Below are 27,340 nucleotides of genomic sequence, written 5' to 3' on the forward strand. Positions count from 1 at the left end.
AACAGAAGTCAGTCATATTTTATTTCCATTACAGAGTAGAATATTTGGGCAGCTATAGTAAAGATGAAATATGGTTCCTATGCTACAGCATAATGGTAATGAAACAGTGAATATATTACTGTTGTTGACTTAAGCATAGAAGCCCAGATATTCTCATTCCTAGATGGTGCTAACTTCCTATATATTTTATGGATAAATAGTTCTATGTATGCTTTCAAAGTCAAACGTTAAGGTACAGAGTTTTTCAACCCTCGTGGAAAAGGTGAAGATAAGGTGAAATACCTGGTTAAAACAGCAAGTAATTAATTGAGTCTCTCTGTTAACAGGAAGAAGGTCAAGTGCACAAAACTATTGTGATTACACAGTCTGCATTACAAGCGGCTGAGTCGTTTAACCTCAAAGTGGTTAGATTGGAAGGCTGAGAACCAATTAAACGAGATTTTACTTCAAAATAGTAGCTATGCTTCTGAGTTACTGTAGTATTTTGAGTTTTTTCAGACTGACTTCTCATATAGTTTTGCAGTACCAATTAGTTTTATTGCAGTGAAACATTTTAATTAGAGTTTATAATTTTCCTCTTTTTTTTTTTTATTTTATTTTTTCTTTGCCTCACTTTAGCTAAATAGCTGAAATTCTTAAATGGTAATTTCTGATGGAGATGTATTGATTTTTTTCTTTCTGTCTTTTTCTTGTCTTGTATGTAATTCTGAAAGTTTTTGAGATTCACAATTTTGATTGCTGGATCCAAAGTGTAGAAAGGCTTGCTTAATTTTGTCACGTAGGAATTATATGTCTAGTTTACACCAGGGAGAGTCCATAATTATCCACTGACAAAGATCCAAAATATTTGTGATAAACTTTCTACATCTATGAAAAATGTTGAAAATCTGTTACTACTGATGTCTCATCTAACAATGAGGCTGCAACTATATACCATACTGTAGATATAACAGCGGAGGCTCAGCTGTTTTGAAGGTATGCAGATTTTTATTCTATTATCTCCAACTCCTTGTTCATCTTAGTGTAGGAGATCTCTGCTAAATAGCGTCTGGTACCAAGAGATACATTATGGACGGGTATTTAGCTTGAAAGCTAGGGGTTTTTTTTCTGAATGTATTATCCTTGGAGAGATACTTTCCTGCTCTGCTTGAAAACAAAAGATTTTTTTTTTAAAATCAGAATGTAGAGAGGAGCTAAGAAATGGGGGACCATGAGAAAAGGAGAGAAATCCAAGAATTGCAGAGCCTGAGAGAATTGTTTGCATGTCCTAATTATTGCATGGCTATATGGCAAAGTATATGACTCCTCTACTGAGGCTTTATGCAGGTGATACATTCAGATTGTTATTTTTGTTTAGAGATTGTTCAGACTTCCCCATGAAGTTTCAAGGAAACATTGTTTTAGGTTATGTGCAAACCGTTTAAAATTTAATAAAAATAAAATACTACCTTCCCAACAGTGTGTGCTTGCAATCTGTAATTATTATAAAACACTACTTTGAGTAAAAACAAAATAGTTTTTTGACAGTGAGTGATTTTGCTTTTTAACAGAGGTTTGACTAAGAAATGCTAATGTAATGTGGAGTTAAATTAAGAATTACAGGATGTTATTAGAAGTACAATTTTCCTCACATTTTTAATTATATCTTTGTACATATTTTCCACTGGAGCTGCTGAGCAAATCAAGCATCACTGGAACTTATGCCTAACCAGTTGGTGCAACTGCTGTCTTGAAGTACTTATTTTGTAAATTACGGATGAAAAATGGTGAATGTTCAAAATGGTTCACTAAACCAGTATTTATTAGGACTGGGGCCTGCTTCCTCAAATTTAGCTCACAGGGAATCCAGTAGCAATTGCAGACTGTTTTCCGTTGCTCTCACTATCTGCTAACATTGTCAAAATTACGTACAATTTCTGCATAATATTTCTGTTTGAAAAAATTGCTAATCTATTTCACTTTTAAAGTTATAACACTGTTTTCAGGTCAAAAGTGGTTCAAACATTGCTTCTCTCCTTCTCTGGAGATATTCTAAACCTGCTTGGACATGATCCTGTGCTACCTGCTCTAGGTGATCCTGCTGTAGCCGGGGGGTTGGACTAGACGTTCCCCAGAGGTCCCTTTCAGCCCCTGCCAAACTGTGATCCTGTGATTGCTACTGACAGGCGAGCATGGACTCCAACAGTTTTTGTAGTGTGGAATACCGTTTGGAAAATGCCTCTTTAGCAGCTGAAGAGGAAGAAAGACAAAGGAGAAAATGCAAATGACTTCAAGACTTGCAATAAAGTTCTAGTATTTAAAACAAAGAGAGGGGCCTTAGAAATGTCCTATCTGAACAAAATGATCACATGGTTTATTTCTCATTCTATCAGTAGAAGCTAAAATATGGTTAAGGTCAGTCAATTCTGAAACAGGTTTTGTCAGGCCAACCTGGTAAGTTTTATCAATAAAATTACAAAACAATTAGATAAATATAACTTTGATTAAGGCCATAATATAGTATATTTGGTTTCTTCAAGAATTCTCTTTACTACCACATAATATCCTGACCTAGAAACTTGCCTTTTATGGAATTAATGTGGGCCACATTAGATAGATCATAAACAGGCTTAATTTGACTGTGAAGATGTAGATATGGGTGGAGAGATATCTGTGAATGGTAATATTTCCAGCAGATTGCTTTGTGATCCAAAGCTAGGTACTGGTTTTGCCAATTGTGTTCATAATCATTGGCTAAGCTTGCAAACAGTATAGACAGGGCAGTAAGTAATAAGGTGGTCATGTCATTGCATCACATGGTTATTGTCCAAAAATGTACTTTACAGAATGTTAAATGCAAATAGTAATAAAAACTTTATTGGTTAACTGTTTTAGCAAGGAGTTTACTCGCAGAAGAGTTTAGATGTCACTTTTTGTATCCTTTGGACATCAGCTCCTAGGATGAAAGGGATGAGCTTTTTGCCAGAATATACAAAATAAATGGAATATTAAGAAATAGGATAGAGATTTTGCATTGAGGAAGCATAATAAAACCAGGTTACTCAGTTTATTATCAAGTAGAGTGTCGTGGTTTTACCCCAGCCAGCAGCTGAGTACCACGCAGCCGCTCGTTCACTCCCCCCCATCGGGATGGGAAAGAGAATTGGAAGAGTTAAAGTGAGAAAACTCGTGGGTTGAGATAAAGACAGTTTAATAGGTAAAGCAAAAACCGCGCGCACAAGCAAAGCAAAGCAAGGAATTCATTCCCCACTTCCCATGGGCAGGCAGGTGTTCAGCCATCTCCAGGAAAGCAGGGCTCTATCACGCGTAACGGTTACTTGGGAAGACAAACGCCATTGCTCCGAACGCCGCCGCCCCCCCCCCGCCCCTTCCTCCAAGCTCCTTATAAACTGAGCATGACGTCATATAGTATGGAATACCCCTTTGGTCAGTTTGGGTCACCTGTCCTGTCTGTGTCTCCTCCCAACTTCTTGTCCACCCCCAGCCATCCCGCTGGCAGGGCAGTGCAAGAAGCAGAAAAGGCCTTGGCCCCGTGTAAACACTGCTCAACAATAAGTCCATAGAACAAAAACATCTCTATATTATCAATGCTGTCTCCACCACAAATCCAAAACGTATCCCCACACTAGCTACTATGAAGAAAAATCAATCCTCTCAGCTGAAACCAGGACATTATCCACCCCTTATTCCATACTATTTACGTCATGCTCAGGTCCCACACAATTCAATACATCCTCATTAAGCACCACCACCCTTCTCATCCCTTGATATAATATGCTGATATCATTCCCTTAGTCTGTGGACCACCCTTTTAAAATGTCCATTGGGTTCACTTGGTCCACAACCTTGGGCTCCATCCACCATGGTGGTCACTCAGGACAGGAGAGGTGGTTGACGTGGAGTTACTGGGCACCAAAACCAGCTCAGGTCAGGTCCACTGCTGCACTTGCGCTGCCCCCTGTAAGGCTTGTTCTCCATTGGTTCAGGTGATTTCTGCTACAGTAATTCCTGTAACAAGCAACTCAAATCATGGGTTACAACAATTTAAAGGTATTTCCATTACAATCTCCACCCCTGGTCCCTTCGAGTCAGACCATCAAGTTTACAATTGCAATGAACACCTCCCCTTGCCCCTGCTCCGGCTTGAACTTATCCTCAGACTGCAGTCCCTTAGGGGTCTACCTGCTCCAAGTGGAGCCTTATCCATGAGCCGCAGTTTCTCCAGGGGTACACCTGCTGTGGCATAGACTTATCCACAGCCACAGTCGCTTCGAGGTGCACCTGTTCCAACGTGGCCTTCTCCATGAGCCACAATGCCTTCATAGATACACTTGCTCCAGTGTGGCCTTGCCCACAGTCACAGTCGCTTCAGTCCTCTCAGAAATAAACCTGCCCTATCATGGGCTCGTCCATGGCCACACACTTTGAAATGTTCCAGCATGACCCATGCACAGCCACTGATGCTCCCAGGTGTACCTGCTGTAGCATGGACTTATCCTTGCCACAGATGCTCCGAGGTGTACCCTCTCCAGCATGGACTCATCCTTGGCTCACAGTCCTTCCAGAGGTATACCTGCTGCGGCACAGACGCAACCACGGCCCCAGACACTTCGAGATATACCTGCTGTGGTACAGATGCAACCACAGCCCCAGACACTTCGAGATATACCTGCTGCGGCACAGACGCAACCACAGCCACAGATGCTTTGGGGTGTCCTGCTCCGACGTGGAATCATCCACAGGTCACAGTCCCTTCGACTCGAGTGCACACAGGAGTTCCAGCCTGTCCAGGACAGCAGCACAAAAACAGCAGCGATACCCTGGCCACCTGCCAGCCCAGGCGCATCGCCATTGCTGTTATCAAAATGTTCCCAGGCACAGCACAGTAAAATGATAAGAAGTACAGCAGTACAGCGAGCAGCGAAAGCACAAAGCAGCCACTAACGAGCACTAGACTCTAACAGATAGTAAGGCAAGCAAGCCCCATGGCAAGCACAGGAGCCTGCCAATTAATAGCTAAACAGCTAATAGCAGCTATAAATTCAGTGTAGCACATTCTGATCAAATCTGTCATTATCTCGAACCCTTCGAGCCCCACGTTGGGCGCCAAAAAGACTGTCGTGGTTTTACCCCAGCCGGCAGCTGAGTACCACGCAGCCGCTCGTTCACTCCCCCCCATCGGGATGGGAAAGAGAATTGGAAGAGTTAAAGTGAGAAAACTCGTGGGTTGAGATAAAGACAGTTTAATAGGTAAAGCAAAAACCGCGCGCACAAGCAAAGCAAAGCAAGGAATTCATTCCCCACTTCCCATGGGCAGGCAGGTGTTCAGCCATCTCCAGGAAAGCAGGGCTCTATCACGCGTAACGGTTACTTGGGAAGACAAACGCCATTGCTCCGAACGCCGCCGCCCCCCCCCCCCCCCCTCTTCCTCCAAGCTCCTTATAAACTGAGCATGACGTCATATAGTATGGAATACCCCTTTGGTCAGTTTGGGTCACCTGTCCTGTCTGTGTCTCCTCCCAACTTCTTGTCCACCCCCAGCCATCCCGCTGGCAGGGCAGTGCAAGAAGCAGAAAAGGCCTTGGCCCCGTGTAAACACTGCTCAACAATAAGTCCATAGAACAAAAACATCTCTATATTATCAATGCTGTCTCCACCACAAATCCAAAACGTATCCCCACACTAGCTACTATGAAGAAAAATCAATCCTCTCAGCTGAAACCAGGACATAGAGTAATAATCCAAGCTGAAGAGTACTGGGTTCTCATGTCTGTGTGCCAAGAAGAAAATGGAAATGTTGGAGGAAGTTTGAAGTATGATCACAAAAGTTTGTCCTGGAATTGGAAAACTAACTGTATGCTAAGAAGTTTAAGGAGTTCTAGCTGATGAATCCAAGAGAAATTTAGGAAGAACTGTTGTGCCTAAATCTTTCTGCATGAAGAAGAAATAAGATGTTGAGGGGTTTTCTGCCTTGGAGGAGAAAACATGAAATTGAAATTGAAGTTGGATAAATTCAATTTTGAATGCAGATGCAATTTCCTAATAGCAAGGATAATTAAACTTTGGAGTAATTTCTTTGGATGTTAGACTCATTGTCACTCAGAATGTTTGAGACAAGATATCATAACTTTCTCTGAGTGCTTTATAGTAGAATTAAGTACCATCTAAAAAGACAGAAAAGCAAAAAACAAAATCTGTGGGCTACTGCAGTTAATTACGGTGATCAGTACAGTCTCTTCTGGCATCAGAGCCTCCATCGCAGAGAAAATATGTTGTTTTTTAAGGTATCCACATCATGATTCTTCATATATTTGAATAAGACTAAAGGCTGTACATAGTTAGAAGTGAAAAATAATTTATGCTGTAAGGCACCTCTGGTGATTATCTAGTCCTACCAACCACTTGAAGCAGGTTCAACTCTGAAGTAGGGTCAGGCTGCTCAGAGCCTTGTCCAGTCAAGCTCTGAGTACCTCTGTGATTCCCAGCCTCTTCAGGCAACCAGCACCACTGCTTAACCACATACAGTGTGAACATTTTTCTAGTATCCAGATGGAATTTCCCTTGCTGCAACTCAAGCTGTTTCCCTCCCTCCTCCTGTTGTGCACCTCTGTGAAAAGTCCAAAATCCTAATAACCAGTTAGATAGATGACGATAGCAATTAACCCCTTTGTCTCATCTCTGATACACACAAACCCAATTTCCTTAGCCACTGTTGTTAAATTACTCTTCTGTTACTATTAATTTGGTGGTCCATTACTTTTTCCAGTTGTCAGTATCTTTCTTGTACTGGTGGGTCCAAACTGAGCACAGATAGTGGACCTGGTTACTGGATACGTTTAATGCAGCAATTCTGTATAATTGAAATTGACAACAGGAACAACAATAAATAATAAAATACCTGTGGTCTTTTTTTCCCCTCCACTATTATATCGTATGTTATCTTCCACAATATAGAAATTGTCTCAGAACCTGTGATGTAATTAGTTAAATATTACGTTTATTACTAGATTCATTATCTGCATAAAGAAGTATGGAATTTAGATAAAAGTTATGGACTGGGAAAAAAGTGAAACAAATGGATTAAAAATGTTTTGTTTTAGAAAATATGTGTGTATATTAAGTAACTTTGCATTCTTATACAACATTTAGAGTTGGCTATGTTGGATCTGTTCTATCATAGCTATAGTTCTGGGAGGGATGAAAGAATGGCTAGTGCTACATAGTTCCTACTGTCCAGAGTTTGAGCATCAAACACTATGCTGGCAACAGGGAGCTCCTTCATCATAGACCAAGGGCACAAAACTTTTCTTGAGGGTCAACATCTTTATCTATATCTAGTGTATGATGCAGCCATATAAAACTCTCTGTTTATCTTATTGAGCAAGACCAAAAAATAAGAATGAGATAGCTCCACTGCCTCTCTCTTTCCTCTTCCTCCAAGCACGTTTTAAAAGTAAAGCCAGCAAAACTGTACTTTGAGGTTCCTAATTCTGTAGGTATATTAATGCCATTTATTCTGGGCTCCATCTATATTTTAGTTACTGCTCTGACTGTTTTCTGGATGCTCAAAAGGCTCAAGAAGGAGATATGCAAATAATTTTTCATCCTGCAGCAATTCTGGAAATTCCCAGAAGTATAAACTATGCTGGAATTTTTGATCAGACAGGAATTAGTTTTGGGAAATGAAGAGGTCACTGAGTGAATAGCTTTGGATCACAGTGTTAGACTAAGATCTCAAAAGCTCCCCTTTAACCTGTTTTAGGGAGTTAAATCCTTCTCTGTATCTGGAAATAACAACATAAATAAAAGCAGAAATAATATTTGTGAAGAAGATGGCTTTCATTATTTCAGTCTCTTCATGCTGTAACAACACAGTGTTCATTGTTTCCGTTGCCTACATGTAAATCACAATCAAATCATATAAATCTCAATCTGAAGTAAACAGAATAATCTGAAGGCAAACTTCCAGCTGCTGCCTAAACATCTTGCTTCTGTCTCATAAAAAGTAAAGCTATGTGCTAACACTAATATACATATATATGCATATACATACATACGTATAAACAGTGTAAAGTTCAGGCACTTTTCACTGCAACTTTTTAATGAATACATGTTATTTCTTCGGTTCTAGAAAAAGCTCAGTTAGTATTAAAATTCCAATAATTTTCAAAAGTGAGCACAAAACCCATGCAGGTTGACTATGATAATGGATGGGTAACATTAAAAGTATCTAGATCATCAAAGTATCTAATTCAAGCTATCTGTTTGAAACATATTAGCTGCTTTTTCATTATGAATCCACAGTATAAGATCTTATTGTCTTTTTCTAATGCATGGACCCATAAAATCTGAGTGCTCATTCAAGGAGAAAAAATAAAAAATGTCTCATTTATTTAGTTGAACTTTAATGTTATTTATGTCTAATTTCTTTCTTCTTTTTGTGATAACTATTATGCTAATATCTGCTGAAAAATATAATTGCTTTTGGTGTGTCTGCTGTGTGTCTGAGCATCAAACAATGTATTTGATCATTGTCCAGGATTGGTAGGTTACTTTTTTTTGTTTATTACACAGACTGCATGCTCAGCAGGGAATGATATCACATAGCATTTGGGGATACATGTTAATATATCCTTTTGGAGAGAAGAAATGAATCAACTGTCTTCCTTCACTTATCTTGCTGGGATCTTAGGATATAGCCTAAAAATCACTCTTTCTCTACAAAAGTCTGTGGAAACCAGTTTCAAGCTCTTAAGCATGATTTGCTGTGGGGACTCTTCAGAAAAATAGTTAGACAACTCAAAGAATGGAAGAAGGGTCAAATAACACATACAAAACCTGGAAATGTTATGAAAATTTCATGATTAATCAAATGTTAATTAGCTTATGGAGCAGTTATTTAAAATTGTACTAAGCAGTATCTATTAGAGTAAATAAATAATCCAAATGATGGAGAGGGAAAAGTTTAGGAGCAATATTGTGACTGAAGTACTCAGTTGCTCAATCAGGAAAGGAGAAAGGCTTCAGAGAATTGTCAGCATTTTTATCTGACAATTGCTTGCTAAACAGTGAATTTTCTTGCTGGCTGTATGATTCCTCCTGTCTTTCCTGGTAAACATGTTTTGTAGTACTACAATCCCATACTGTTCAATACAGGGTTGAACATAGAAGAATGGATGCTTGTATAAATTTGTATGTGTGTATATAAATATGTGTGTCTAAGTATATATGTATGGTTTTTGTAAAGCATATAATTAAAAAAACCCCACATAAATAAATGTTTCATTTTTCTTGGAGAAGTGATATTGAGGTAGTAACTAGGAAAGGTTGCCAGTACTTTCCTGAAATAGAACAAAGTGTCATAAAGATTCAACTATTATTCTATCCCTCCTCAAGAAACTACCTCTTCTTATAAGCTTGTCAATCATTAGTTTATTTCAGACTGTGGTTTGGAGGATACATCACTGCTAAACCCAGATGAAGCTATCTGACCAGTCTTCATCTTAATCAATACTCTCTCTCCATGATGACATGCAGTGTCTTCAGCTCTTCTATTTTTGTAAAAAGGGAAAGTGAACTCTTCACAGCTCTTCTGCTAAAGCATACCTTTTGACTTTAGAACTAAATGTGTTTGTAGGGAGAGGGGGTGTTCCTATGTATTCTACATTTTTTTTTCAGCAGTATCAATTGGACAGATAAAAGGAGACCTGCCCAAGAATGGTGTGTAGGCTGGAGGTTAAAATAGTGTATCTTGAAGTATTTGCTGTGGGTGAATAAGGATTTTGAATCTGCCCTCGCCATTGGGGTGATCTACATTCACCTCTACTTACCCTTTCTCTCTCAGTTCCTTTCAAAACAAATGACCAAACATGAGAGGCTTTAATCCAAAGTTAATGATGTCCAAATGACATGGGCATTTGTTTTTCTTTCTTACTGTGGTGGAATTGCTGATTAGTTTTTAATGAAAACTGGGTGTGGATGAGGACTATACAGCTGAAAGTCAATGCAGAGTGAGACAAACATACAGGTTTAGGAGAAGGAGCTAGGATTATTACCAGAAGCTAACTGTGGGAGGTTCCTTACACTCAGTTGCTAAGACTGCGTCTGGAAAAACACAAACAAATACATACCAAATGTCTAATTTTCCCTTGGTAAATTGTTTATCTTAAAACTATGAATCTGGATTTTGATGTCACAATTCATGTCTTTGTGCATGAGGCTGGGATTTCTGCATTGCACTGTACATAAGCTTAAAGTTTGTGACAAATTAGAAATTGTTGCTAAGGCGGAGTGAAATATCCCATTATCAAACAGTATTTCAAACAGAGAAGATGTTCTTTTTTGTTCTATTATTTACACCCAGCCATCAGGTGATCTGTAGGTGAAGTTTAAAGGGTTGTTTTGACAGATAAAATAAATAAATAAAAAAAAAAAATCAGTCTTGGATGCTACACAGACCATTGCTTTCTTTTTTGTATTGTACAGTGGTTATTCTCCTGAGGTGCTTGAACAAAGAATACTGCTTCTAAAGAGAAATTGGTAACGAGTTATCCTCAAACTTGATGGCTTGAGGGACACACTGCTAGACTTACCTGTTTTCCACTTTATTCATGGAAAAAGGAAAAGTGACTATGAATGGAGCAGAATTCAATCTACATTTAAGAAGTGGATTTATTTTGTAGAGTTTTTCCTAGTGCGTTCCTGATGTGCTGCGAACTTCTGCTGGTGCATTAATACCTGTAATGTGCTTGAGATTTTCATAGTCAATCTGGTTGTTTCTACTTGCACTGCTGTCCCTAATGGTTATATAAAAATGGTTATAAGTAGATGAGGATATATTTTTACTAAGGAAAATGTAAGCTTAACTTTTTGAGAGGCTGATTTAGAAAATGGTCAAGGAATGGTGAAACATCAGATATAGATCTGGCTGGTGAATGTATGGCTGGTTGTTATTAATTCATGTTAATGATGTTTATATCTTCTGAATGCCATCTTTGGGAGACAAAATGCATTCATTGTGTGAGAAATCTCATCTTTTCCCACACAATTTCACTTAAAAGTAACAAGCTTGACTATGACCTTTCATATAAGAAGAATGAGAAAACACAGTGTAATTTAGGAGAGGTGCAAACAGGTAAATCAACAATTTCTTTTGTTTTTCTATTTCCTTCCATTTTGAACAAATCCCATTTTCAAAGGTTATTGTTTGTTGCCTCACTCTGATATCAGTGAGAGAAAAGTACTAAACAATTACTGGTTACAATGTTTTGGTTTTGGTTTGTTTTTTTTTTTCCTCCTTCATTGTTTAATTTGTTCTATACCTGCTGTGAAATTTCAAAGACAGAAACTGCCTATATCTGCATGGTTTTGTGATTTCCATAATCAATGAAAACCCAGTGGTACACTAAACACCTTTCAGGAAGGCATCAATATCCATCACTTCACAACTAGTCTTTTACCTCCTGTTCAATCACTGTGGCTCTTGAATGAAACATTCTGATCGCTTCTTGAAAATCCTTGTTTTAAAAGTGTCTGTCTTATCGGCCAGTTTGAGACTGCTGCCCCCTCTCTTGCCACTCCTTTGCCATTTTCATGAATTATAATCAGAACATTAGTATAAAGTTTATTTTTAAACTATTCTGGCTTCAAATGTTAAAAATATTCCTGAGTTATAATAACTATTTACAAGGAATTCCTTGAAGTCTTTCTGTTAAATTATGTGCTTTGGTTAAATATGTCATTACTGTCAGAAAAGTAACCACTCTTAGAACAAATACTCCTATCTCAGATTTAGAGTGATATTTTGTCAAGGTCATTCAAATTTTTTTTTGCACCAAGAAGGCAAATTAAGGGAGAGGTCAGTAATTACATTACAATATATACATACTAATCAAGTGAAAATGCTTACATGGGGAATTTCAAAGAACTTTTGAAAGTAAGGTGTTAAACCAGAACAGAAATTTGAAAGAGTAAACTTAAAATTTGTTTTCATTTGGGCTTTGAGAAATGCACATTTCATCACATACATTACGTATTATTATTTCCATTCCTTGAATTTCACATGAAAATATTACAATCTGAGCCTAAATGAATTAAAAATTAAATCAATTAACAGTAATTTCTGCAAATATTTGTAATTTACAATAGCTTGTAATAATAAAGGTGTGTTGTTTTTTCTTAGATTGTGCTCTGATTGAGAAAGAGAGGTGGTCAATGCTCGAATGACTGTACACTGAAGCCTGCTAGGGAGCAGCATCAGAAAGTGCTGTGGATACTCCAGATATTTGAATCATATGAGCATCTAAAACTTGATTAATTTCTCCCAAGACTGACATGTAAAATATTATTATGTGTGTATTTTCATCCTGATAAAGAACGTGAAAGACAAGACTGAACTGGAATATACAACTATTCGGTTAAAATTAGTGCTAAATAAAATTTTGCTGTAAATGATATCATGATTTGAAAGTTCCAGTGATGACTAGGGAATCAAAGTGTGGTCCTTATTCACATTCACTGCTCTGCACTGCTTTGTGAAAATAGGGTTTTCAGGCTTGGTAAACTGTAAAGTGAAACTATTTGATATTTTAAAATTCAAAATTATGCTTCTTGAATTTTGTTTCATTACATTGAAATATAAATACATTTAAAATATATTGACACACACAAAGAAAACCAAGCCACTTTTAAAATGTTTGGAAAACTTTTTTTGGCTTTATATTAGAAAAAAATATGAGTAAAACTGAAGCTGTTTTTCTTTTTAACTTTTGGAACTGAAAGGAACTGCAAATGTCTTCAGTCATGCAGCAGTGCGGGCAAGTTTTTCATCCAGATTCATCTCAGCTTTGCTTTTTAAGGAAATGTAATCTTAGTGTGCTGCCACTTGACCAGAGATGAGCTCAAAGGTACTGGTCCATAGTGAGGATTGCATGGCCCATGTTTTTAGGCATGAAAGCTGTAATATAAAGCTCTTGCTATTGCATGTCTATCAGGCTGTGCTTGGATTCTAATATACAGAACCCAAGCATCAGCAGAAAATCAAAACCATTTGTTCCATCACTGACTTTTCTATATACAAGCAACAAATAAAAATAGTTTTTAAATAACATGAAAACACTTTACTAAGTTTGCATAGTTAGATAATTAAAAGTGAAGAATAAAAAAAGAGGTAAAGTATATAGAAAAGAAAGAAATTTTATGGTGCACATATGCCTATATTAACCTGTCAAAACTATGGTAGAATAACACTTCTAATAGTCCTATCTATTAATATGTATCTAGGAAGTTGGAGTATTCAGGCTGGGCATGCAAGTTCAGCTTTGCTTTCTCATAATACTATGTAATACATGATCAGAATTCACTCAATAAAACATGCTTATAGGAAGATAACTTGAAGTGAAAACACGGTATTGCATTAAGAAGCTTTGGATAAAGCTGAAACTTTCAGAAAATTTTACAACTTTTTTTAAACTTCCACAATAGCCTAGGCAACATTTACCTAAATTAGTGATAGATATTAATATAACATAGGGAAGTTTTTTTTTTCTCCCAAAGTGAGTGAATGACATGAATGATTAAACACAATATGATGTTAAGGTTTGATGGGGAATTCAGGTTTTAATACATCAATCTATTTGCAAAGGTACTCTCTTCATTGGTATGGGACATTCTACTTTTAATGTTGTGGAGTGTATTTTTCATGAAAGGTATGTTGATTATTGTGGTGTTTGTAAGCAGGTCATTTTTCAGCCTCTGCTTTTCAATGATAGTTTGCAATGGGAACGATTACAGTAGCTTCACTTCAGGGTGGAACATCATGATTGATGCTATATCAAGGAGAACATGGGATCTCCTAATGACTTTAATAGTGTCTATTTCTTTGTGGAATTTCTTTTCATTTTCTTAAAACAACAGGAACATTATTGATTGTATAACCTTATCCTCTGTCTCAGGTCTCCTAGAAACCCTGAACAGAAGATCATTAAACGAGTGATTGCTCTTGAAGGAGACATTATCAAGTAAGTATTTTAAGCCTTAGTCTCTGAGTCTTTATAGGAATAGTGCAGCTTTTCAGTGGATTTTAAATCGGTATCCTAGACAACGAGAACTTTCTAGTATTTTCTTTCTATCTATTCTTAACAGGGATGTCAGCATTGTACCTGTCTGCTTTTTAATGAGAGAAGAAATGCTACACAAAACTGCTCACTCTCTCATGAAAGCTACATGGGTGCAAATAATGCTTGTTTCTTAGAATATGTCTGCCCTGTATAAAGGCTGGTAATTGTACAGCACTTTTTCCAATAAGATTATAGGGCTGTGATTTTTCATTTAGAGAGTCCAGCTGCTGTTTCATACTGTGTCTGGCAAATAAAAGTAGGGGGGGAGAGAGTTAGAGTTTTGTTTGTTTGTTTGTTTGTTTGGGTTTTCTAATGATTTGTTTCAAGTTTTTGGTGGGTTTTTAAAATTAATTTTATTTTATTTTATTTTTGAGACAAAGAGCCCTCATAGATGACTGCCTTCACTGCAGTGTGTAGGAATCAGCGGGGAATATGGTGGAATTGATTTAGGGTAAATTATTCTATCAGAAAAAAAATTTGTAACAAGAGTAGACTCTAGAGTACTTCAAGACTTGGTTTACACTGACAGATTTACCTTCCTACTGGGGCTGGTTGGAAATAAATTACTAGTAGATGTAAATCAAACGTTTTTGTGGGAACAGTATTTTTTTGATGAAAATGCTTGTTTGAAAGGGTTTCTTTTTCCCAGGTACAGAATAGAATTGGCATAGAGCTGGGAGGGTAAATCCCTAGTTTCCCACACTAAGATATGAATGACCCTGGGAGCTCTCAGACAATATGGCAGACTGAGACTCAATTCATTTAGATAATGATTCTTGCTCTGGTGTAGTGAATACTTAAGAAGTACTTGGCAGCTGCAATTCAAATCAAGGATTTGAGTGTGGTCTCAATGAGCCCTAGTTAGTAGCAGCACTGGTGGGCTTTTGGGCACTATGGAATATGTCTGTGTCTTTTTTTTTTCCTCTTGTAGTTGATATAATTTCTGTTTTAGTGAAAAATTCCAAATCATCTCAGTTTGAGAAATGAAAATAAATTCTGACATTTCTGTTGAAGCAATATATCTGAAATTACAGACACTAGGAAGATAATTTGATGTCCAAAACTATGGAATTCTACAGCTAAAACTAGCTATCACTTTAAAGAACTAAAAAGATAGGAGTAGTGTGTGCTACTGAACGATACTTTTTATAGATCTATGTCCTTAAGAAGGTACTTATTTCTTGATGTAGTTGATATTAGTGCTGTAATTCATATAAGTGATAAGACTGGTCTTCATGACTGAGTATTCCTCATTCATTTCTGTAGCAATGTCAAAAAAGATAGCAATATAAGGCAACTTCAAGTGTTACTTTTCACTGTTCTATATTATTAACATATTTTTCTGAATTTTTGAAACTGAATGTAGTTTTTGTTAATACAAAAGACATTTAATAGCTTAAATTCCAGCTGGAGGAAATTAATTATACTGTACATTGAAATGCCCTAAGACTCTGAACTTTTCATTAACTTCTGTGGGTGTTCTTGGCCAAATGGACAAAGGTGTGGGGCATAATAGCTGTGAGAGTGTGTGAAGAATACCGATGAGCCTGTAGGCTAGTGAATCACTCATGAGTGCAGAAGACTGTACGATGATCCTCATTTGTCTTTGGTAAAACAGGTTAGATATTAATTTATTGACAGAAATATTAATCTCAGTAATTCAGATGTGCATTTTTTTTCTATTTGAACGCATGAATACTGTCCCAGAGCCTTTTGTTTTAACTGTAGAAACTAGTTTTTAGCTAAAGAATAAATTATTTCACTATTATAACTTGTTAAGTTTTGGTTACGTATTATTGTCCCTTAATTGTGTATGTGTAGGAAATCTAAGTAATACTTGTCACTTTTCATAGCACTATGGTAAAGCAAAAGCTTAGATAATAAGATAAAACAGTAAAGCTGGCAAGATTTTTATAAAATATATATTATTTTTATAATGATACTACAAGTAGTTATGTGACTAGGATATTTGTGACTGAAACAGACAACTGGTAACTGAGCGTGTGTATAGAAAACATAAATAGAAGATTTCGACTCCTATTTGATGTCTGAAGATAGTCTTTATTGCAAACCAAAAAGAATTGGTCTTGATATCTTAAGATTTTGTGTCTATATATTTTTATATATTGAATTATTCCTGATCAGCATAAAATGATGCTCTGAATAACACTGAAAATAACATGGATCATGTACAAAAATGTATCTGAAAGTGTGGGACTCTTTTTTGGTATGAGTGGAATGTGATGCAAAACTAATATAGACTGACCTTAGAGGAACTTTGAACATACTCGTTCCTAATATCAAGTCTTAGAAGTGGAGTATATATGCCTGTATGATAACAACCCCACTTCTTTAAGCGTTTTGCTGCTCCGTTGATCAATCAGAATTCCTTCTTGCTGAGAAAACATCCAGTCTCACTGCAGAGAAGTCATTTCAGTTCCAGGATACAGGAAAGTGGGAATCATATGATGGAGTTCTGTCACTTACGGGGCTGTTTGTGGGTACAATGGTTTTGCAGAGAGGAGGTGATTATATAGAGTTGAGTTGTGTTGGACATTTTATCTGGAAGGTCAATACAATGTACAAAGTCTGTCTGTTGCTCTGCAAATTTTGCTTGGTGTCATGTGACAGAATTAATTAATACATGCTTACAATGTTGAGTCTTCCAGTCTTCCATTGTGAAGAAAGGTTTGCAAATAATTGTGAGTTTGACACTCCATGAGATAGGTGATAGACAATACGGTCTGTGAGTCTGTAGTTATGCTTTCATAGATGAATGAATTATCTTTATTCAATCTAATTGGTGCATGATTAGGGATAATCTGTCACAAAAATGCTGTTTTCTTATGTTATCAATTAAAATAAGTTAGCTAGCATTTTACTATTTGTTAATTACTGAAAGTAATGGAAGATCAAATAGACAGAGCTATTAGTACCATAGGAAAGGTTCCTTATATTTTGACTTGACTTCAGGTGTTTTGACCCTACAGCAGAAAAATCCTGTTTTTCAGTTCTTTATTTCTAAAAGCATTAAATAAGATAAAAATTGTGACATTTTGAAAATAATAATGATTGACTTGTAGTTTTTGAAAAGAAATATAGGTGAGAGATCTATAATGGGTCCATTTCAACCTTTCATTTTGTATTTTTCAGGTAGTCATTATGGACTACATAGTACTTCACCTTTTGAAATACACTTTGAGAGACTGAAAAAGTCTACAAACTCACTGATTAAAAATGTTGGCATTTCAATTTTCTGATCTTGTTTCCAGTCTAGTTGGTACTCCAGGTGAAGTGATTTTGGTAGTGTCTTGTGAATCCCTGGAAGTGTGTAGTACATGCCACAAACCTATAATAGATAATTTAATTTGGATAAGATAGTAGAACTTCTTTTTCAAAGGAACTTAAAGAATAGACAGAAAATCACCATTTAGCCCATGAAAGATGAATCTTTAGGTCAGCTTGTATATAGACAATATTGCAAAGTGTAGCTCCCATAGATCAGGTTTTGTTTTGTCTTCCATGGATTCACAGGAGAATTAACTTTAAGTAGGAAATCATTACAATGGTTCCTGAAGACTGTTTAAATGATAATTCTTCCAAAAGAGGCCTTCTTTTAAAAGTCAATATAGTCTAATTTGTTAAAAATTAATGTTGGTATTATAAAACACTTTGAATAACTTGAAATTAAACTTATTAAAACTCATTTATCTTAAATGCACAAGTGGAAATTCAAAATTCTATAGTAATCTATCACAGATGAGTTATAGTATGTTTTCAGCAGCACAAATAAATGAAGGTCTATGCCAAGTAAAACAATATTAAAATTGGGATTAAACTAGTAACATTTAAAATTAAGTCTGTTCAGTAACTTGCTGAACTAATTTGTTTTCCTTCTGTCTGTTACAGTTGCACAGGTCTGCAGGAGCTTGGTGTGCCAATTCTGTTTCTTTCATATAGTTGTTTGCTTCTTAATACTGTACCTGATTTAAGAATGATTTCTGAGTACCTAGGAAGAGAAATTTTAAAAAATTTTGTCCAGGGATATTTTAGGATCTTTAGGAGTCAGTGTTCTGAGGGCCAAGTGGTTCAGCAAAATGATGTTGCATTTAAGTGTTGCATCTTGCAAAACTTCTCTGAAGATGTGAATAAGGAAATACTCATTGTTTCTCAAGGCATGTCGATACAGAGATAGATCATTGTATTATTAGGCTGTAGGTCTAAATCATGATTCAGTGACTTTTCAACTTTTACTATTAAATTGCAGAAATTATTGCCACAGAATGTTAGGAAGAACAGAGATATAAAGGGGTTAAAAAAATGAGTAGAGAATTAATAGAAATAAAGCCCATCAGCAGCTATTAAATGGAGCAATCACAGTATAACTTCATGTACTGCTGTGTCAAGTTCATGCAGGCTGTTACATTTCTTCCAGTCAACAATCCCATACTTCCTTAAAATATAACCAAAATCTGGTCATTCTGTCAACTTGTTGGAGAACTCTTTCAGCTTCAAACAAACTGTTCACTACTCCATGCAGGTGTTTGGTTGCCTTTTTTTTTTTTTTTCTCCTTAGAGAGTAGGTGGCATCCTTTCATTATGAAAAAGACAATCAAAAAGTTTTCTTACTGTCTTTTTGAACCAGCTCAAATTTCATCAAACAGTTGTGGCTGCTATTTGGTTTCACTGAGGATCAAGGATGGTTGTCAAAAAAAAAGCTGTCTTCAAGCAGAGACGCTACTACTTGATAGCAACTTGTATTAGATTATACCAAAAAAATTACTGCCTGCCTCTATAAAGCATAATAGCCTTCAGAAAAACTCAGACTTTGCCAGTGTTTTGGCACAAGAATGTCTCTATACATCAGATCTTCAGGGCAACCACCTGGCAGGAATTGCATCCAGACCTTTGCCATTTAAACACACAGAAATAATTTTATGTTCACTAGTGCTGTAGTAAGACTCTTGTTCCCTCTCCTACCCCACCCCCCCCCAACCCTGGCATATACACAAAGACCTCTGGTAACTATTCTGAGGTTCTGGTGATGTGGTAAGGTACTGCTTGCAATGGCTCAAAGTTAGAATAACAAAATGGAATATCAGTAAAAGACATCAAAAGACTAGGAGTCACAGTTGATCATGATACATGGGCTATGTTTATGGCTGTATCCTATTTCCTTCTTCCTCAAAGTCCACTGTCTGTCTTTTGGTTGTGAGTATAAATCTACGAGTGTGGGGATCCACATTGACAAGAGCGTTAGTGTACTCAGCGGCAGAGCACTGTCTTCAGAGATTATAAATTTTAGAGCATCTTTCCTTTTGTGGTGGGTTGACCCAGGCTGGAGGCCAGATGCCCCCCAAAGCCGCTCTGTCACTGCCCTCCTCAGCTGGGCAGGGGAGAGAAAATATAACGAAAGGCTCGTGGGTCGAGATAAGGACAGGGAGAGATCACTCACCAGTTACCGCCACGGGCAAAACAGACTCAACTTGGGAAAATTAATATTATTTCCAATTAATAACAGAGTAGGATAATGAAAAATAAACCCAAATATTAAAACACCTTCCCCCCACCCCTCCCTTCTTCCCAGGCTCAACTTCACTCCCGATTTCTCTCCCTCCTGCCCCCAGCAGCACAGGGGGATGGGGAATGGGGTTGGGGTCAGTTGATCACACATTGTCTCTGCTGCTCCTTCCTCCTCAGGGGGACGACTCCTCACACTCTGCCCCTGCTCCAGAGTGGGGTCCCTCCCATGGGAGACAGTTCTCCATGAACTTCTCCAACATGAGTCCTTCCCACGGGCTGCACTTCTTCATGAACTGCTCCAGTGTGGATCCCTTCCATGGGGTGCAGACCTTCAGGACCAGACTGCTCCAGCGTGGGTCCCCCATAGGGTCACAAGTCCTGCCAGGAACCTGCTCCACCATGGGCTCCTCTCTCCATGGGGCCAGAGGTCCTACCAGGACCCTGCTCCAGCGCAGGCTTCCCACAGGGTCACAGCCTCCTGTGAGTGCATCCATGTCCCGATCCAATATCGGGGAGGTTTCGATACGATCCCAAGAGCGAGATTAAGACACAAATGAGGTCAAATGCCATATACCAGAAATAGTTTTATTATGAAAAGAGTGAAAAAAAAAAAAAAAAAGGAAAAGGTAATGGTAAGCGATAAGAGCGATAGGACAGGGCAGAAAAGAAAGGCAGAAAACCAAGCAAGACTCTGGGATAGAATCGCAAGAATAGTCACCGCCACGAGTCCACGGTGCCTTGGTGTGTGGGGGGGAAGGGGTCCAAATCTCTCGTTCTGTGATGGCGGACTAAGAGGCGGGTCCACAACGTCTCGGAGGTCTTTCTTGGTAGAGTCCAAATCCCTTGCTCTGCGGAGGTGGGCGAAGGCGCACCATCCTCACCTTGGCAGTCTCCTTTTATACACGTGGTGGTCTTCACGATGGCACGCACGACACAGCTTCCACATTCCTGCACATGCGTACACACAGTTCCAGCCCCATTCTTCACGCGACTGTTATCTGTGGCGCGTGATCTTGCAAGGCGTTTTTCGAAGATTGAAAGTCTCGACGACCCGGCAATCGTCCTTACGACCCGGCAATCGTCCTTACGACCCGGCAATTGCCCTTATCGCACTCAGTAGTTGAAGGGGTTTCCCGCTTGAGCAAAGCGATCTTTGAGACAAAGGTTCTTTCAGTCCGGTTTCTCACAATCCACCTGCTCCACCATGGGCTCCTCCATGGGCTGCAGTGGATATCTGCTCCACCATTATCCTCCATGGACTGCAGGGGGACAGCCTGCTTCACCATGGTCTTCTTGAGGGGCTGCAGGGGAATCTCTGCTCCGGCGCCTGGAGCACCTCCTGCCCCTCCTTCTGCACTGACCTTGGTGTTTGCAGGGTTGTTCCTCTCACATCTTCTCACTCCTCTCTCTGGCTACAATCGCTCCTAGTGCTTTTTTTCCCCTTCTTAACTCTGTTATCCCAGAGACACTACCACCATGGCAGATGGTCTCAGCCTTGGCCAGCGGCAGGTCCGTCTTGGAGCCGGCTGGCATTGGCTCTGTCGGACATGGGAGAAGCTTCTAGCAGTTTCTCACAGCAGCCACCCCTGTAGCCTCCTCCCTACCAAAACCTTGCCATGCAAACCCAATACACCTTTTGACTAACTAATTGCAGTCTTCATATTGTTCTGTCTTTGTCCTTTATGTACCTGAAGGAAGAGTAGTCAAACTACCCGTTAGATAAAAGGCCCTTTGTCTTCCAAAATATTTTTACTTTGTGGTCATGTGTGCAGAATGCAGTTTATTTTGTGCTACTTATTGTTAGGTACTGATGGGATTTTTTTAAGCCAATGAAAGCTTTTGCTACATTCCAGCCACACTGCTCTGTCATGACTCTTCAGCATTGATTGTATCCTTGCAAGCCTCCTAAATAGGGTTTCCATTGATTTTGATTCCATTTCCATATACAGAATCCTTGCATGGCTGGACTTCATTTTTGTAAATGCAAATGATGGGAATGTACAGTGTCTTCAAGCTACAAAAAAAAATTTGACAAACCTGGGATGAAGATTTTCTGTATCCATAATAAATTTCTAAGGTTCTATAGATCTTTAGGTCCATGAAGCAAAGCTGAATTTCTAAAATTTGTCATTCTTCATGCTCATTATAAAATATGGAGCAATGCTTTTGCTTTGCATTAGATTTTTGGTTGCCTAATATTTGAGAAAGGTGCATGAAGAGACAGAAAGCTTAAGAATAGAGAGCTGAAATTCTGGAAAAAAATTTCCAAATGTGCTATCTTTTGTTTTCAGAAAATACACGTAAAATAGTTTTTCACAAAGTCAAAAAATATGAAAAATGCAAAAAATGAAAAGACATAGTTTTCCAGACTAATGTTTTACTTTTTTTTCCACATTGGAAAATATGAATGTTAATATTATAGTAGTATTTACTTATTGCTCCATGCAGCAAGGTCTTCGTTCCTTTAATATCCATAACATTTTAAAGACATGTTTTCTTCTTAACAGTACAGATAGCAGCGGTAAGATTGCTAAAAGATCGTGTGCATCATGAATACCATTTCTCTGATATTTCAGTTGGTTTCATTTGTCAAAATGCACTGAAAGAAATGGAGTTACAACATAGATCCAGTGTGACCTCTGAGACTCTTAATATTAAAGGAAAAAAGTGTAATATGCTTCTCTGAGATTGTGCAGAATTTGCAGTGTTGGCTTATAGAAAAAAAGAAACAACATATCCTATTACCTCCGAAGTGAGGAGGTTTGATTTGGACAACACTAAGAGACAATAAAAGAGAGACCATCAATAACTCTAGCTTTCACAGAGTTACTGTTCAGACTAAACCCAAAAGTACTAAAAATTGAGTATGCAATTGCAATTGCAATATGTACTCAGCTACTTTCTATTAGTGTGCATCTGAACCAAGACACAAATGACAGCTGCATCTACAGGAGGGAGAAAGGTTTTTGTATTATTTCTTCCTTTTTTTTTTCTTTTCTTTTTGTTCAATTAGAGAAGCAACACTCTAAAATGCAAAAAGCAGCATCTCTTTTAAGATGGCATATCTGTGAACACTGTGTATAACGAGTCTCAGTGGTGTTCAAAGACTATTTTAATCTGCCAGAGTAATAAACAGTGGGGAAGTTTTTTAAATGCTCTGTAGGCATCTTGGAGTAACATTTCTCATGGCGTTCAATAAATCCCTGTAGTTATGCAGCCCATGGTTATTGTGAAGTATATGCCAGTATATGCAAGAAGTGTAACTGCAGACACTTATTGCCAGCATTTGCTGTAGCTGTGTGAAGTACCATTCTAGCTTGTACTAATATATATGATAGAATTAAGAGAAAAGAGGCAGGCAAGCATTTTATGTCTTTATCACTGAAAACTACAAAAATGGACAACAGAAATATGGGAGAGGAGTTGGGAAAAGTACCGTTGAAGTATCGTGGCCTGTCTGGACTATGCTTACACCAGCACCTGAGAGCGTGTAACTTCTGCTGTTTCATCCCACTGCCGCTCACTTGTGAAGTTCGCTGTAGTGTGAATATCCAGCAGAGTTATGGTTACCAGTTTACTTCTCCTGACTGGCTTCCACATGCTGGACACCAAAGTAAGAATGGGTAGTGCAACTAATAGGCAGGTTTTATTTTCCACAAAATTATTTTCTAGGATTTTGAGGCCTTTTGATAGGTTTTAAACACAAACATTGTAAACAGGGCTGTGATACACACAAATGCTGTTTTAGGAAAAGAAAAATACCGTTGTGTCATAGACCACACATAGACTTCTATGTCCAGTTTTGGACAGGAAAGACATGGATAATCTGGAACAAGTTCAGCAGAGGGCCCCATGCCCTCAAGCTAGTCAGGGACTGCAGCACTTGCCCTGTTAGGAGAGGCTGGGGAAATGGGACTCGTTCAGCCTGGAGAAGAGAAGGCTTTGAGGTCATCTAACAGCAAGTGCCCAGTACCTGTGGGGAGATTAGCAAGAAGGTGAGCCAGGCATAGTGGTGCAGTGGGCATAACTTGAAACAAGAGAGGTTCAGACCAGATAGAAGAAAAATTTTCTCCATGAGGATGGTCAGACTGTAGGGCAGTTGCCAGAGAAGCAATGGTCTCTGTTATTGGAGGTATTCAGGGTCCTACTGGATAAAGCCCCCAACAACATCACCTGATCATGTAGCTAACCCTGGTTTGAGCAGGAGGGTGGGCTAGAGAGCTCCTGAGGGCCCTTCCAACCTGAACTATCCTATGATTTTATGATATCTGATACTAAATTTCAAATGCATTACCCCACATTTAGAGGAATCTTATGTTTGTTAGAAGCTTAACAAATGCAGTGTATTCATCTCATTTAAGACACAATGTCTTTTGTAGGCATTTTCCTTTAAAGAAACACATTTGATTTCTGTTTTCTGAAAGTTGATTTGCTGCCAAGACATCAGGCAGTTAGAAAAGATGCATACAAGTATAATCATCTCAATGGGAAGCTCAATAGGTTGTCTTTATGAAGATGTTTTAAAAAGTAAGCAGCAAGTGAATAAAATGCACTAACATTTAAAAAATCCAATAGTTAATAAAACACTTTCCTTCATTTTAATTTTCACAAATTATTTCCTTTTTGCTTTCTAAGCTACAGATACAAATGTCATTGGTGATCTGAAATTTGGCACTGAAATCCATTCTTAGGCATCAGAATAAAGGATGTGTTTAGTAAAAATGGTCTTTGTCCTAAGCAATTTAGGACTTCATCTTCTCAATGTTTAGATGGCTGCTTAAGTAGTTTCTGGATAGAAGTTAAGCTCCATGTCAACTCTGATGCTCTTCTATATGTATTGCATTGAAAGCTCAGTATGACAGGAACAAAGATGGGGGTAGGAGGAAGGAAATAGTATTAAACCCAGTTTATAGACGAGGAAGTCAGGATGAAAGATGGTGGTGCAGGCTTATGCTCATATAAATGAGACAGCCATTAACTGAACTCCCCGGGATCCACATCTCAGAAAATTAATAATAAGTTCATGTGTTTTTCAGTAGCAGATTTTTCTAGATGTACTAGAAGGCGAACAAGGTTCAGACCCAGTAATTCTGTGAACTTTCCTCCTGTAAATTGAAAGGACAGTTTTTATTAGCTTGAGCAGTATTAGGATCAGGGATATTGTTATGTTTGCAAATTGAAGGAAAACAGACTGAAACAGAAGAGTCTACTCCGAATAATGTAAATAAATCTTACTGGCTATTTCATTTTACAACAGTGCAAAAGTCCTCTCTATCTCATTTGAATATATTTAGGGTGCTGAACTCAGCCAGTGACATGGCAAGAGTTGTAGCCACCTATCAATAATGAGTAGAAAACTATCTTGCGGACTAGACTCAATATGAGGCTCTTTCATTATCTGCATCATTATCCTAGCTACACAGTCCCAAATGATGACCTCTGTTTGTTTGTTTGTTTTCTTTGTCTGAATTCCTTTGTCTCCTTTGAAGGAAGAATTAAGCAGACTTTTTGTTCATTCTAAATTAAGTAATGGTGATGTAAAGTGACCAAGTTGGTGATTTTTAAAAGGTATTGCTTTTCTCTGCTTCCCTTCCATTTCTGCACACACACGCGTACGCGCGCGCGCACACACACACTTTCCCCTCCTTCCTTCCATCCCCCACAGCTGGAGATGCTACTCCCTCATGTGATTTATTTAAGCTGGCCATGTGCATGATACTACTCCAGTCTAATGAAGAAGATTAACTTCCATCTCTACTCATGTGTAGGGAAACAACAGCAGTTGCATCGCTTTTGATGCTGTAGATATATATAAAAAAGCATAGCTTGCCTCCAAAGTGTTCTTCCTAAATGTTCATCTTTCCAATGCTTTTACCTGGGGTCCCTTCTGGAACTGCTGAAGGCAGCTTAAGTGAACACCATGTACTTGGCATTGCAATGAGCTGACAGGGACCACATGTCTGCTTACCAACTCCAGCTGAAGCACAGGAACTTCTTAAAATGCACTGACATTGCCATTTGTGATCATCTGAACATACTCCCATAGGATCAGAGTCTCAGCTGGTACGAACCATCTTAGCTCTGTTATTTTTATGGGAAATAGGCCAATTTAGTCTAAATAAAAATTTGGTTAAAACATTTTTTGGGATAAGAACATATGTAAAGAAAACATTTTTTTGGGATAAGGACATATGTAAAGAATATGAAAAATGTTACCTCTTCAAAGATTTATAGTTGATTTTATACATTTCATATTTTTCCATTGAGTGGGGTGATGAATACAGAATTCGATACAGAATGAACTGATGATGCTTTCTCTCTCTCTATTTTTTTTTAATTTAGAAAAATAGTATAAAGTTTCCCATTTGTTTACTTTTTTTCTTCATTAGATTTACAGCCTGACAAAGTTTTTTAGTGCCAGTGCATATTTTATGGCACCATTTTTCAACCATATGCAATAATTGCCCATGTTTTAATTTGAAAATTTTGAAATTATTGTGTTTGCTATTATGTAAAGCTTGCAAATATATGTTGGCAGAAATATTAATTGTAAATTGTTCATTTAAAAAGATTGCCCCAGTAGTTTTGTGCTGCAAACTGGTCTTGAAATGAGGGCCTGAATAGTTCACAGTAGCAGAACTAATAAGGTTTTGAAATTGATCACCCCAGTGGTTATGAGATTCAAATGAGAATAGGAGGGAAAATGACTATTATCTTTTTTCATTATTATAGAACTGACTATTGTTGACATTCTGCTTCTGTGGAGTAAATTGTGTGATGAAACTGTAGTGTATTTTGGGTATAATGGGTAACAAGTCATTAAGCGGGTTCTCCAGCATCTGTGCATAGAGGAGCCAAAAAAATTTTCTGCTTTACTCTTGTCTGTTGGCAGTGATTGCACAAATAATTTCAGCTTGCTGACCATTATGCCACAAGCTTTTTAATATGCAGCCAAAAATATATTATGATAAACTGTATGTCATTTGTTTCTAGAACTTCAGGTATATCCCAGATAGATAGCATTTCTAATGGCTAGGTTTCAATTTTGTATATATAGCAAAAATAAATTAGTATTTAAAAAAATATTATAGCATGAAGGGGAGCAAGTGGTAACTGCTGAAAAAGATTGTGATAGGATTTGCTATAATTGAAAACCAAAGCATAGTGCCCTACTGTAGAGGTGGGAGTCTAAGAAGTGATGGACCTCTGAAAGAGATAGAATAGAATAATGGATGAGGAAATCAATGAACAGATTAGAAATAGGTATGTACCTAAAAAAGAAAGGTGACCTTTAATGGATATCAGGGGAGTGACTTACTGATTGGTTAAATTAATCACAGTTCCACTGTTAGTGCAACTTTCTCAGCAAAAAAAACCCCAAATTGCCTCCATGCAACATAGTGGAAAGGGATGGCATGTATAATTAAAAGTAGCAGTATCGTGTGTCTATTCAGGAGTATTATGGAGCATGTCTTGTCATATTTCTGATATAGTATATGTAGGTATGATCATATTTAAAAGAAAGATTTAGATTTCTAGTAATAAAAGTCATTCTGCTGTTTCTAAAGCTTATGCAGTAGTTAAAACTTTAATTAAACAGGTTTTCAAGAATGGGGAATAGAGACTAAGTTCATAAACCAGACAGATATGCTTTGTAAATGAAGAAGAAAGCTAATTAAGCCAAGCATAGCAGCATAATA

At 37.8% G+C, this 27,340-nt stretch overlaps 1 protein-coding gene across 1 annotated transcript in view; it reads left to right on the top strand.

Moving 5' to 3' along the window:
- The window catches only part of IMMP2L (inner mitochondrial membrane peptidase subunit 2), a 475,480-nt gene that overhangs the window by 292,412 nt on the left and 155,728 nt on the right, over positions 1 to 27,340 (top strand). The window contains exon 4 of the mRNA XM_075742849.1: positions 13,953 to 14,018. Within this exon, the coding sequence (XP_075598964.1) occupies positions 13,953 to 14,018 (66 nt within the window). The remainder of the gene's footprint in view (positions 1 to 13,952; positions 14,019 to 27,340) is intronic.

This window comes from Balearica regulorum, chromosome 1 (assembly GCF_011004875.1).
Source record: "Balearica regulorum gibbericeps isolate bBalReg1 chromosome 1, bBalReg1.pri, whole genome shotgun sequence".
Classification (NCBI taxonomy): domain Eukaryota; kingdom Metazoa; phylum Chordata; class Aves; order Gruiformes; family Gruidae; genus Balearica; species Balearica regulorum.